General features: G+C 41.9%; 1 protein-coding gene across 1 annotated transcript in view; it reads right to left on the minus strand.

Annotated features, from left to right (window-relative positions):
- PCNT (pericentrin) overlaps positions 1-13,576 on the minus strand; it is a 251,434-nt gene that overhangs the window by 17,992 nt on the left and 219,866 nt on the right. Inside the window, exons 47-49 of the mRNA XM_065413237.1 lie at positions 8,571-9,287; positions 6,252-6,529; positions 5,739-5,841 (exon numbers count right to left, since the gene is read on the minus strand). Coding sequence (XP_065269309.1) covers positions 5,739-5,841; positions 6,252-6,529; positions 8,571-9,287 — 1,098 coding nt within the window. The remainder of the gene's footprint in view (positions 1-5,738; positions 5,842-6,251; positions 6,530-8,570; positions 9,288-13,576) is intronic.

Raw genomic sequence — 13,576 nt, forward strand, 5'->3', positions numbered from 1 at the left:
GTTATAAATGATACCTTTGTTCTCTTAGAATTTTTTTTTTTTTAAAAACAGTATTACATTGTTGCCTAGCAATCATTGAGTCAGAGTTTCAGGCCAGAAGGGCCCATCAGATCTAGTCTTACCTCTTGTATAGCATAGGCCATCACCACCAGCCAGCATCCGCACACTATACCCAACAATCGAAACGAGACCAAAGCTGCCATATGCACAGTAAACAATTTTCTACTGACTTTTTAAATTATGTACTGCATTGTGGTGTACCTGGAATTTTGCATATTCAAATAACTTTATGTGGATCCATTTATTTAAAATGTACACTATTGCAACTTCCTTTGAAAAACCACAAGAAAATTAGAGGTGAAGAACTTCATTACAACACCACTATGGTCGTACGTGTACATGAGGCACACAAAAAAATCTTTTTTGGGGGGGTGCAGTGAGGGGGGAGGCCAGCCATTGCCATCCCAGATGCATCAATTTAACATGGATCTCTAAGGGGGAATTGTGCCACAAAACAAAAACTAGACTCTTTGGGCCAGATCCTAAACTGGTGTAAGTCATTGTAGATAATTTTGGAGCCAGTTATTATTTACTCTAAGGGTCACTTTATACTATCCTGGCAGCATAAAGGAGCCTTAAAACAGGAATAAATTATATTTGTACCTATTGTAAGGCTGCTTTACACAGAGAGAGGCATAAAGAAGTCTTCATATAAATGAGAATCAGGCCTATTAACAGGATTGCTGTATAGAAGACACAGGAGGTAACTGTTCGGCTTGACTCCACACTGGTTAGGTCTCACCTCGAGTAGTGTGTCCAGTTTTGAGCACCACACTAAGAAAGATGCGGACAAACTGGAGAGAGTCCCAAGAAGAGCAACATGAATGATAAAAGGTTTAGAAAACATGACCTATGACGGGGTTCTCAATCTTTTTTCTTTCCGAGGGCCCCCGACAATGCTACAAAACTCCAAGGCCCAACTGTGCCACAACAATGGTTTTTCTCCACATCCCAGAGATTAAAAGCTGTATTAAATGGATTGTTATATAGTTAAACACACACAGAGAAAATATATATAAAAAAGGACAATATAGGCACAAAAATAAACTGAATATTATTTTTTATTTACTCAGTGTGAAACTTCTTGTTGGTGCTGATCAACAATTCTGTCAAGACATGGGGGTATCTTTGACAAGCACACGCGCACGTCATTGTCAGTGTTCATCTTGGTTTGGTACTTTGTTTTCATTGATGTCATGGCTGAAAATCCAGCTTTGCACATGTAAGTGGTACTAAAGGGGGTCAAAAATTTCAGCGCTGCAGAAGAGGCAGTGATGTATTCATCGGAACACTCACACCAAAATTTCTCCAGCGGCATTTCTTTGAACCTGGTTCTGAGGGAGCTGTCTGATGAAATGTCAATGAGCTCTTCTAATAATTTTAATGGAACATCAGATGGAAGCTTAGCTTCAATGTTTTTACTGAAAGGGTTTGTAGTCCACGACTGTAGCAGCTTATTCTGTTGTGAGTGTGGGAAAATAAGCATTACATTTGTTAAGCAGACCAGACAGATGTGCTGTTAGCTGAGGTTTAATTATGTCAAAGTCAATGTTTTGTTCCTGAATGAAAGAATGTAAGAGCTCAGACATATCAGTAGTGCCCCCACAGACACGAACTTTTCAAAATTATAGTTTTCTTTTGAATGCCTCGATTCTTTCACGCTGGGCAATAAAATTAGTTTTCTCACATTGCATAGCTTTATTCAGTTTATTCATTTCACTGAATATGTCCGCGAGATAACCCAGTTTTGCCAGCCACACATCATCTTTCAGCACTTTGGCAAATTCAGTTTTCTTATCAACTAAGAAAGTACATAACTCTTCCTTGAGAGTAAATATATGGGAAAGCATTCTGCCTTGAGATAGCCATCTCACCTCTGTATGCATGAGCAAGGAATGGTGCTCTGCACCCACTTCCTCACAAAGTGCAGCAAAAGACCTGGAGTTTGTTGCTCTGGATTTAATAAAATTAACAAGTGTTACCGTGGTATTCAGACACTGTGAAGACCTGGTTCAGTATCTTTTGCAACAAGCGCTTCTCGGTGTAAAAAGCTGCGTGTCCAAATAGCACAAGATGCACTGACTTTTATTTTGCACAACACCAGAATGCTTTCCGGTCATTGCTGCGGCTCATTCACTGCAGACTCCAATGCAATTAGTCCAGCTGATTTCTGCTGAAATCATAAAATCATCTAACAGTTCGAAAATGTCGTCTGATTTTGTTGTCTTGAGCTCTTTGAGGAACAAAAAGTCTTCCTTTATTTCCTTATTTCACACATACCGAACATAGGCAAGTAAATGGGACATTTTTGAAATGTCTGTGGATTCATCTAGTTGTATAGCAAAATCATTGTCACGCAGCCGATCAATACCCTGAGAAACTGTGTCTTTTGACATAGAAACGATCTGTCATCTGACAGTGTCATTTGACGTCGGTATTTTTGTCAGTACCTTGGCCGCCTTCTCTCCAAACACTTCCCTTGTTAGTTCCATAACACATGGCATTATCAAAATCTCAGCAATTGTATGTGATTTTTTTGTTTTTGCAATTTTCTGTGCCACTATGTAGGATAACCTTAAAAGCTTTTTATCTGCATTAGTTGTGGATTTCATTACTGCTTTAGTATCACGCAGTTCCTTGGCCTTTCGTTCAAAAAACGAACAGTGCTTATCCTTATAGATATCATGTTTTGTAATTAAATGCCTCTAATTTGGAGAGTTTCAAACATTCATTGGACAATACTTGTGCACAAATTACACACTGCAGTTGAGTGATACCTCCACTTCCGGAACAAATAAAACCAAAATTCAAATACCTGTCTTCGTATTTCCTAAATTTTGTGAGGTTAACAGCGGCTTTATGTTTCTTACTCACATCACTTCCTTTATGTTCTTCAGGCATTATGGTGGTTGAACTTGTTGAAGGAAGTTCGGCATCATCGCCCTGTGGATTTTGTTGTTTTGAAGCTGATGGTCGAATTAAAAATTTATCCGTATCTGGTATTTATTATTTACACTTACAATTTTTTTTCCTGTGCTGTGGAACTTGTCCTGCTCCTGTCGAACTAGCTCCTTTACAACCAGTAAAGGGAGCTAGCTAACTTGCCAGGCTAGCGTCAAACTCACTGGGCTAAGGGTAGAAACCAAGGAGTGAGCCCTCGCATGCAAAGTCTCTGGGGGCAGAGCCAGAGCTGGGCCAGAAGGCCTTAAGGCTCACCTGGTAGGCTGGGTCACCCCCACCCCAGGGGCGGACTCGGAAGTCTGAGCCCTGACCTTCCGCGCAGGAAGCTGGGGCTTGAGCTTCAGCCTGCTGGGGGGCAGGGCTTCACCTGCAGGGCACAAGGCTGCAGCCTCCGACTAGCTTCAGCATGGTCACTGGGTCTCAGATTCAGCCCTGGCTCCCAGCTTTAGCCCTGTGGAGGCAGGCAGGCTCTGGGTTTCAGCCACAGCTTCCAGCTTCAGCCCGCCGCACCGCGGCTTCAACCCCGCCACAGCACCAGGGCTCAAGGCTTCAGCCCATGGCTCCTGGCTGCTACCCCCCCCCAACCCCCGCCCCAGGGCTTGAGGCTTCAGCCCCACAGTGGCACCGAGGCTCAGGGCTTCAGCCCGCGGGCTCCCGGCTGCTACCCCTCCCCCCTCCCCAGCCCCGTGGCAGTACCAGGGCTCTTGGATTTAGTACAGGGCTCAGGGTTGCAACCCCGCAGCTCCCAGCTGCTGCGAGTCCCGCCACGGGTGTTGGGGCTCTAGGCTTCAGCCACAGGACCCCACGGACCACTGACCTATGAGGAATAGTTAAAGAACATGGACATATTTAGTCTTGAGAAAAGAACGAGGAGAGACCTGATGATAGTCTTCAAATGCGTGGAGGGCTTTTATAAAGAGAATGATGATCAACTGTTCTTCATGTCCACTGAAGATAGGACAAGAAGTAATGTGCTTAATCTCCAGCAAGGAGATTAAGCATGATATAAGGAAACTATCCTTATAGTTAGAAAGATTTAAGTATTAGAATAGGCTTCCAAAGAAGGTTGGGGAATCCCCATCACTGGAGGTTTTTAAGAAGAGGTTGGCCCTACATCTGTCAGGGATGGCCTAGGCACACTTGGTTCTGCCACAATGCAAGGGGGTTGACAAGCTGGCCTCTAGAGGTCCCTTCCAGTCCTCCATTTCTATGATTCTATGACTGTCTCATGGACTACTCTCCTTCCATTCACAATCACACATTCCACTAACCTTCCCATTATGATCAACAACATCCCTTTGACAACTACAGCAATTACTTACTTGAAAAGTAATAAAAGGAAAGTATTGTGGGTTTTTTGTTTCTTTTAATGTGATTAAGCAGTTGGAAACAATGAGAATTGGCGGTAGGTGACCAGCTCTTCATGGAGAAACAGCAAGTTTTCTTCTCAGACTGTGCTCTGTAGCACTGATCTAATTATAAAAACAGCACTCAGAGATTTTGAGTCAGAGGGATAGGTTCTCAAAAGTCATCTTCAAATATTTCTCACAAGGTTTTTCTAGGAGCAGGTTATTGAAAGAGTGGTAAAGGCAGGCTATAGCCACAAAGTCAAGTTTAGGCTTTTTTGTTTAAAGCAGGTTTCAGAGCAGCAGCCGTGTTAGTCTGTATCCGCAAAAAGAACAGGAGTACTTGTGGCACCTTAGAGACTAACAAATTTATTAGAGCATAAGCTTTCGTGGGCTACAGCATCCGAAGAAGTGGGCTGTAGCCCACGAAAGCTTATGCTCTAATAAATTTGTTAGTCTCTAAGGTGCCACAAGTACTCCTGTTCTTTTTGTTTAAAGCAGTTAAGAAAGGCTAGGCAGGTTGGGTTTAGGGGATCTCCTTCTCCATTTACACGGAACTGGATTGAAATATGACTTAGGGAAAGGACCTTAATGACAGGGCAATATTTTTGGAAGATTTTAAAGCTATATTTAGTTTGAGACATATTTTTGTACCCAGTAAATTCTTCTGCACTAGGTAACTTGGGTCTTGGACTATTCCTAGACTGAATACAATATCCAAAATACTATGGATGCTTCAATTAAATCCTTCCTCCTGTGACTTCAAGCCACAACTGTGCTTTTGGAAAACTACTGAAAAGTTTGCTAAAAGGTAAATCTGTCTCTGGATGCCTATAAAACAGGAAGCAACATGTGCCATAGGGGAAAAAAACTGCCCGACTTGAGAAGCAGCCTTTGCAATAGCAATGCCAGTAAGAGTCTAAGGCCTGGTCTACACTGGGGGGGGGGGGGAGAAGAGAAGGAGAATCGATCTAAGTTACGCAACTTCAGCTACGTGAATAATGACTGCTGCTGCTCCCCCGTCGACTCCGCCTGCGCCTCTCGCTGAGCTGGAGTACAGGAGTTGACGGGAGAGCGCTCGGGGTCGATTTATCGTGTCTAGACTAGACGCGATAAATCAATCCCTGCTGGATCGATCGCTGCCCGCCAATCTGGCAGGTAGTGTAGACATACCATAAGATTAACACACATCAACACAACAAAGTTAAGATAAAAGGACTAAACTGTTCCCCCTCCCCCCAGACCCCAAGGGAAGGGAGGAGTTAGTTTCCTTTGGAAGTTGTACAAAGTTGCAGTTTACATGTAAAATTGCAAACAAAAGCAGAAATAGAAGTATATTAAAATAAAACATATATATGTTGCCTCCCTTACCAGAGGTGTGGAAGAGGTCAATAACTCTGATTTCAGCTCCTTTAAAGTATGCAGTAAAGATGCTATAGCTTCATCATTTGATGCAGACCAATCATTAACTGTTCTGTTAAATACAAATTATAATGTTTTCAGTAAGTGGCTTTGTTGGCTGTTATTTTAGATAAGACTACAACATTAATTATAACTTTTTACTAGAGTGAGCTTTTTACTTCTGGAACTTTAGAGGCATAATTAATTGTGGTGGGCTGAGAGTAGCAATGTTTCTTAACTTCTAGGGTAGGAAATTCAAACTAGTGCCGGATATGGTTTTAGCGCAGAGGCCTACATTTTGAAACTCGAGCCTTTATTGTGCAAACTCAGAGAAGTGAGAAATCCTATTAAGAAACAGAAGAATTGCCATACTGGATCAGACCAGTGATGCAGCTCGTCCAGCAGCCTGTCTCCAACGGTGGCCAGTGCAAGCTACTTCAAAGAACAATAGCTTAAAATGATTTAAATAGTCTCACTACTCACTTATCTACAGTTTTATAGATGAATTCATTTAGGTGGACAGCAGCAAAAAGCAACTGTTGCCTGATCTTCTCAAGGTGCTGCTGCTGCAGGCGCCGTGCTTCCGTCTCAGCTGTTACGGCCACGTTGGCATTAGAATCATTTGTTATAGGACATGAAGAAAGCTCTCGCTGACTTTTCTGAGAGGCAAGATTTCTTTCTTGTTTCTCTAATTCTGCCAGTGTCTGCTGGAGCTCCTTGATTCTGTGTTCATCCCGCTGGTGTTGCAACTCCAATTCATGCTATTGGAATAAGAATAAGAAGTCATCGGTAATTTACATGTACAGACTGCCAGTAAACACCACACTGATAGATATTACTAAGTAACAACCACAGCTCTCCCTAAGATGTGCACCCTTGCCGATAGAACTATGTAGAACAAGCCTTTGAGACCAGATAGCCAGAGAATACTGCAAGGAGGAGGGTCCCTGTCTAATTGTTTTCTCTTAAAAAAAGTTAAAATTAAAATATTAATTTCTGCTTCAGTCCCCTGCACATAGAATTACTCTTCTGCCACAGACAGGAGAGAGAGAGACTCTTCCAAAGACAATTCTGGCATCAGAACCATCCCCTCAATGCAGCCTGGCCCTCAAAGCGCCTGCTTATCTACCTCTGAACCAGCAGGTTCCGTTTTCTGCTCTCTGATGGTTGCTGCAGTCCTTCCCAAGGACAGGGAGGTTGTGCATAGAATGTGCTTTCTCAGGCAGAAGCTGGGATATTTTGCCCCTCCTGACCCAGGGTCACTTCTCCATATACTAGGGTTGAACCTCAGAGCCCTTTCCCATTCAAAAACTGCGCAGGAGCAAGATCAGACTTGTTCACTGCAGCTGCATGCCAGGCAATGCACATGACCTACTATGAGAACCTGTGCACTGTGCTACATTCAGGTATGCTCCCTCCGCACTCTATCAAAGCAAACAAAGCCTCAGGAGCAACTGGCTGCACAGGGATCCTGCTCAAGGGGTCATTTTTCCTGTAACCCCCTTATAGCCACTCCCTATCCCTTCATCTCCTTCCTCGGACACGGACAAAGGAGAAAAATCTGACTGTGGCAAACACTCCTGAAAACAGCCCTGTCAAGAGCAGGCACCGCGTGCACTTACACTCCCCTCCCCCGAAGAGATTTTCCAGAAGGAGGCAGGGTCCCAAAGACAAGTCCCACCTCAGTGCTTCACTTCAACAGAGGAACTCCCCAGCCACCAAAAACACAAAAAACAAAACCCACCCAACAAAAAACCAACACACACACACACACACTCTCCTTTGTTTTCCTAGTCCTGCAGGAGACAGCAATCACAGTCTGAAAACCAAGGAGAGAAATGTCCATCGGAGGAGGGAGAGGACTCTGAGGACGGAAGGGACAATGATGAACCTGAGCAAGTCACTCTTGCCCTTTCAGCACAGAGGACTTCTACTTTTTAAATTAACAGTCTCCAAGACTCTGGATTGATCAGCAGAGGAGAAATGTGGTCAACACTAGATGCCTTTTCCACTCCAAGGATGAAGATCCCACTCCGACTCCCCCCCATGTGCCCAGATTTGCTCAACATCATCAAGGAACCCTATGGTCACATGGACAACATACTACCCAAACCCAAGGCAATTCACAAACAGCATAGGTTGCCCAAAGATGTCTTGAGAAATGGGGAACTGTCCCTAAGGTGGGCTTTTAAGTGACTTCCAAAGTAAGAGACTTCTATGTACCATTGAAGTGAAACACATAGGGCTGTGTGTAGAATGGAAATTCCATTTCATTGGGAATTCTGAGGTTCCGAAATTTGTTTTCACTCTGATTTGGAACAAAACCCAAACATTTCAATATTCTTCACAAAAGAAAATTTGTCCCAGAAATTCACTTCAGATCAAAATGTTTCATTTCAAAAAAATCAAAACATTTCATTTTGATTTCAACTTTTATTTTATACTACAATATATATTAATATACAAAATAAAAATTCAAAACAAATTCGCTTAAAAAGGAAAAATCAAAATGAAATGTTTGACAGTCAGAATGGGATACCCGTTGGAACTTTTCTCCTTTTTTCTGTGAAACAAACTATTGGTGAACTTTAACACGATTTCACAAAGCATTTTGATTTCAACAGAACTGCATTTTCTACAGAAAATGGCTCCCTCAAAGGTTTTCTGATCAGTTCCACAAATGAAATACTTGACACAAGCTCTAGTAAATAATATATTCTACATATTGTGATCTACCATATAGTATAGCAAAATTATTTGGCTATTTCAATATAATGGCAGATTTGAAGTTGAAAATCTCACCAGTCTCTCTTTGTCTTTCTGCCATTCCTTCCGTTTCTCAAATTCTGCCCTTTGCTCTTGTCGTCTCTCTTTTTCCCTTTCTTCTTTCTTGCTTTTCTCCTGTTCTTTCATTGTCCTGAAAAGTGTCTGCAATTGTTCCCAATCAGCTTTCAGTTTTGCCTCTCTTTCCCTCTGTATCTCCAAGGAGCGGATTACCTCCTGTTTTTGACTCTGAAGAGACTCCAGTGTAGCTCGTAACTTGGTACTGACTTCTCTTTCCTTTTGTGTTTCTTCACAACACATTTGTACCTCAGCTTCTAGCTGCCTCTTAGATTGAATGGCTTGCTGGTGTGTCTTCTCAATTATAGCAGCTAGCTCCATAGCACGGGATCTCTCTTCATCCAACTGAGCCTGCAGTTCTTGCACAAAGGTTTGTTCCAGCAATGATTCTTTATGCTTACAAGAAGAATCTTCATTTACTCTCATACTCAGTTGTTCCGTCAAAACACGTTCATGGTTCAAGGCATTCAAAAGCTCTAAGGAGTGATTCTTCTCAACCTCCAAATTTCTCTGTAGCTCTGTCAGTTTGTTTCGTTCTTGGGACAGTAAAGCCTCACATCGAGAGTGTTCAATTTGAAGTTCCTTACGGAGATTATCATTTGCTGATTTTTCATGCTCTAAGGCCACTGACATTTGATTATTCTGAATACATTGCAATTCCAAAGCAGCCTGCAATTCCTATTCAAGAGAGGTACACATATTAACATTATAACACAAATGCTTATTTGCAGGCCATGCAAACTCTCTAATGTAATGTTTCTACATTGCATTTATTTATTGCATTGAAAACAAATTAAGAAGCAATTAGAATAATTTACTATTAAACAATTAAAATCTAGACAAAGGACATTTTCCAATGCTTAATGATGTGCTAGGAATTCAGGCTAGATTGAGGAGCATCACACCTGCTGATTAATTCCAGAAACACACTTTTTCCTCTTCATACTAAACAGTTATAAAATGAAAGCATAGACATTTAAAAATATTTTAATGGGTGACAATTTCTACATTAGCCAATCAGATTGCCTAAATGACATCTGCAGTAGAAATAGGCTGGGTTCATCTTCATTGCGGAAGATGTAAAAAAACCAAAACAAACAAAAAAAAACCACCCCACATGAGGTTCTGCTACTAGGGGAGGCGAGTCCTTGGACTTTACAGATTCTGGTCGTTAAGAAAGCTAGCACTCTCAAAATAGTAAACATACTTGAATCCTTTCTTGTAAGTCAACCTCTTAGTCAATGCATCTCTCATAACCCTTCCTGCAGAAGAGTGAGGAAGTTAAGGTCAGGGTAGTTTTGTTCTTCTTTTGTCTTGGCCAATATGGCCTCTTCTTTTCTAATTTGGAGGGTTTCAAACATTCATTGGACAATACTTGTGCACAAATTACCACATCTATCCCCATGGCAGAAAAAGAACCCCCCCCCCACAAAACAATGTAAATAAAGAGACAGATCCAAAAGGAAACTCAGACAAGATGGAATTAAAAACATATGAGCTATATATAAGGTGACTTACTGAGGAAAAACAGGTGAGTATTGTTTTTGAGAGGTGCTTCCCATGTTTTTCTAATTTGGCTCAGGCCTACCAGAAGCGATCACTTATTTATACAAATATAGAAGACAATTATTTCTAAGAGAAAAGGAAGAATATTCTGCAGCAGCAATTAACAAGCAACAACTCCCGTTAAATTGGGGAGGAAGCAGGAGGAACTAATTACAGACAAGTGCTGACTTTTATAGCTCAACAAGTTGTGTCTAGCTACACCAAGACAGTACCATTATAGACTAGATGCTCTAATGTCAACCTGAAACAAATGGGAGCAGAATGCCTCTGTTCTAGCTTTGACAATTCTTTCAGTCACTTACTGGGACAAAGAAGGAGAAGTGGTGAACTGTTATTTACATGTGAATACTTTGTTTTTAAGACATGAAGGTTCTTATAACCAGAGTTCTTCGAGTGGCTCTACATATTCCCACCTATGAAGACTGCGCCGCCTGGTGACACCTAGCAGTAGAACCTTTTCCAAGCAGGGCCTGTTGGAGCACATGCATGCCCCCTCCTATCCCTCTTCTCAGTATTTTTGAATGTTCCATGGGTGAGATTATATAAGGGGACACTGTGTCCTCTACCTTCCTCAGTTCCTTCCACCGCTAACCCAGAGAGACCATAATAGCACTCTGAGAAAGAGGGGAAGGTGGGTGGGAAGTGTGAATATGCAGAGTCATCTTGAAGAATCCTGGTTACAAGAAAATAACCTCCATTTCTTCTTTGAGTGAGTCTGCATATTCCCACTTATAGGTAGTTTGACAAGCAGTGCTGAAAACCCGGGAGGTGGAACAGAATCCTAATTAAATCACCACCACTCTGCCAAATTTGGTATCCAGTCTAGAAGCTACATTCAGAGCATAATGTTTAGTGAATGTGTACACTGTCTTCCAGGTAGCAGCCTTGCAAATTTCCCGAATAGGAAGATGTTTAAGATAAGCAAAAGATGCTGCTACTGCTCTAGAAGAATGAGACTGTACCACAGAAGGCGCAGGAATTTCTGCTAATTTGTAACACTGACCTATGCTCTGTTTAACCCATCTGGAAATAGTCTGAGCAGGAACACTATGACCCATATGATTCTTAGTATAAGAAACAATCTAAATGACTTCCTAAAACTATTAGTTCTATCTCAATAACATGCAAGAATCCTTATAGCATCTAAAGTATGTAACATAGGCTGTGTCTACACTGCAATTAGACACATGCGGCTGGCCCTGCCAGCTGACTCAGGCTCACAGGGCTCAGGCTGCAGGGTTATTTAATTACAATGTAGACTTCGGGGCTCAGGCTGCAGCCTCCCCACCTTGCAGGGTCCTAGAGCCCAGAAGTCTACACTGCTATTAAACAGCCCCGCAGCCCGAGCTCTGTAAGCCCGAGCGAGCTGACATGGGCCCACCATGGGTTTTTAATTAGAAACCTGCAGACTCCCACTTATTAGCATGAGGTTTCTGGGGGGAAAACCTGGTAAATTAGTTCTCTGATTGATAGGAAACTCAGACACTATTTTTGGTAAAAGCCATTGATTAGGTCTAAGAGCCACCTTATCGTTATGTAAAATCATAAATGGCAAGTTAGCCCTCAGGGTGTGCAATTCTCTCACCCTTCTGTCTGACGTCATAGCAATAACGAAGACCACTTTAGTCGATAAATAAAATAAACATTTTGCCAGGGGCTGAAAGGGCGACCTCAGGCACACGTAAAACCAGATTTAGATTCCAAGATGGGACTGGATCCCTTAAAGGAGATTAGATGTAAACCTTTATAAACCTTTTAACAGAATCATGTACAAACAGCAATGTACTGTACCATTTACTAAAACACAGTAAGCTGAAATAGCTGCTAAGGGAACTTTTAAAGAAGAATTAGATGGCCCTTCAGATTTTAAGTATATTAAATATTCCAAAATACAGGGTGTGGAAGCTGAAATTGGAGAATCAGATTGTCCCTGCATCCAAGCAACAAATCCAGCCCTTTTTAAATAGTAACACTTTTAAAAGGAGACAGTTTTGTAATATTAAGCAATACATTCTGTACCAACAAGGAACGAGACTAATCAAAGTCTGATAGCTCAGTCTCTCAAGGTGAATACACTGTGGTTCTGGATGAAGGATGTTGTCTTGTTGCTGTGACAGATCTGAAGACAGAGGAAGACTCATGTAAAGCCTGTCTGATAGGTGAAGCAGGTTTGTATGCCGCCACTCTCTTGGCCAAGCTGGGGCAATCAATATCATTTCTGCCATGTCCTGACAAATCATCTTCACTGCTTCTTCAATTAATGCAAAGGGGGATGGGGGAAGCATATACAGAAGGCCCTATCCCAAGTGTAGAAAGAAGGCATCCAAGATGGACTGACTGCTCTTGAACAGGAGAAAGGACACTTTTTGTTGAACCTTCTAGCAGACAGGTCTACACTGACTGACCCAATACAAGAAGTTATCTTGGGCTACTTGATCCTTTATGGACCACTTGTGAATCTGAGGACTGTCCCTATTATGCTGGTAGCCTATTGCTCTCTCCTGCTAAATGTAAATCTCGAGAAGAATGCCCCAGTCCCATAATCTGACCACACATCAGTGGAAAGAATGCAGTCTCCTTTCTTGGTTCACATAATATGTAGTGGTTGTATTGTCCATCTCCACCTGAACAACTTTCCCCTTTATATGAGGGAGGAATCATCTTCTGATAGCCAAAGGAATGACTCTATATTCACACAGACAGATGTGCAAGCTCTTTTCTTGAAAAGCCCAGTGACCTCAGATTGTAAACTGAGCTAAATGGGCTCCCCGTCCACTGTTGGATACATCTGACATTTTCGTAACTGATGGTGAAGGGGGATTGAACAGTATGCTTCAGAACATTTGATCTATTTGTCCACCCCTCAGCATAAGAACATAAGAATGACCATATTGAGTCAGACCAATGGTTCAGCTAGCCTAATATCCTGTCTTCCAACAGTGATCAATGCCGGATGCTTCAGAGAGAATGAACGGAACAGGGTAATTTATCGAGTAATCTATGCCCTATTCTCTCATCCCGTCAATGAGTTCCATAGTTGTTTTAAATCTGCTGCCTCTTAATTTCATTGGGTGACCCCTGATTCTTGTACTATGTGAAGGGATAAATAACACTTCCCTATTCACTTTCTCTACATCCTTCATGACTTTACAGACCTCTTATCATATCCCCCTTAATCGTCTCTTTTCTAAGCTGAACAGTCCAAGTCTTATTAATTTCTCCTTGTATGAAAATTGCTCCATACCCCTAATCATTTTTTTGTTTCTCTCTACTTTTTCCAATTCTAATATATCCTTGTTGAGGTGGGGTGACCAGAACTGCACACGATATTCTAGGTGTTGGCGTACCATGGGTTTATATAGTGACATTATGCTATTTTCTATTAGCTATCCCTTTCCTAA

The sequence above is a fragment of the Emys orbicularis genome, chromosome 11, assembly GCF_028017835.1.
Source record: "Emys orbicularis isolate rEmyOrb1 chromosome 11, rEmyOrb1.hap1, whole genome shotgun sequence".
Classification (NCBI taxonomy): Eukaryota; Metazoa; Chordata; order Testudines; family Emydidae; genus Emys; species Emys orbicularis.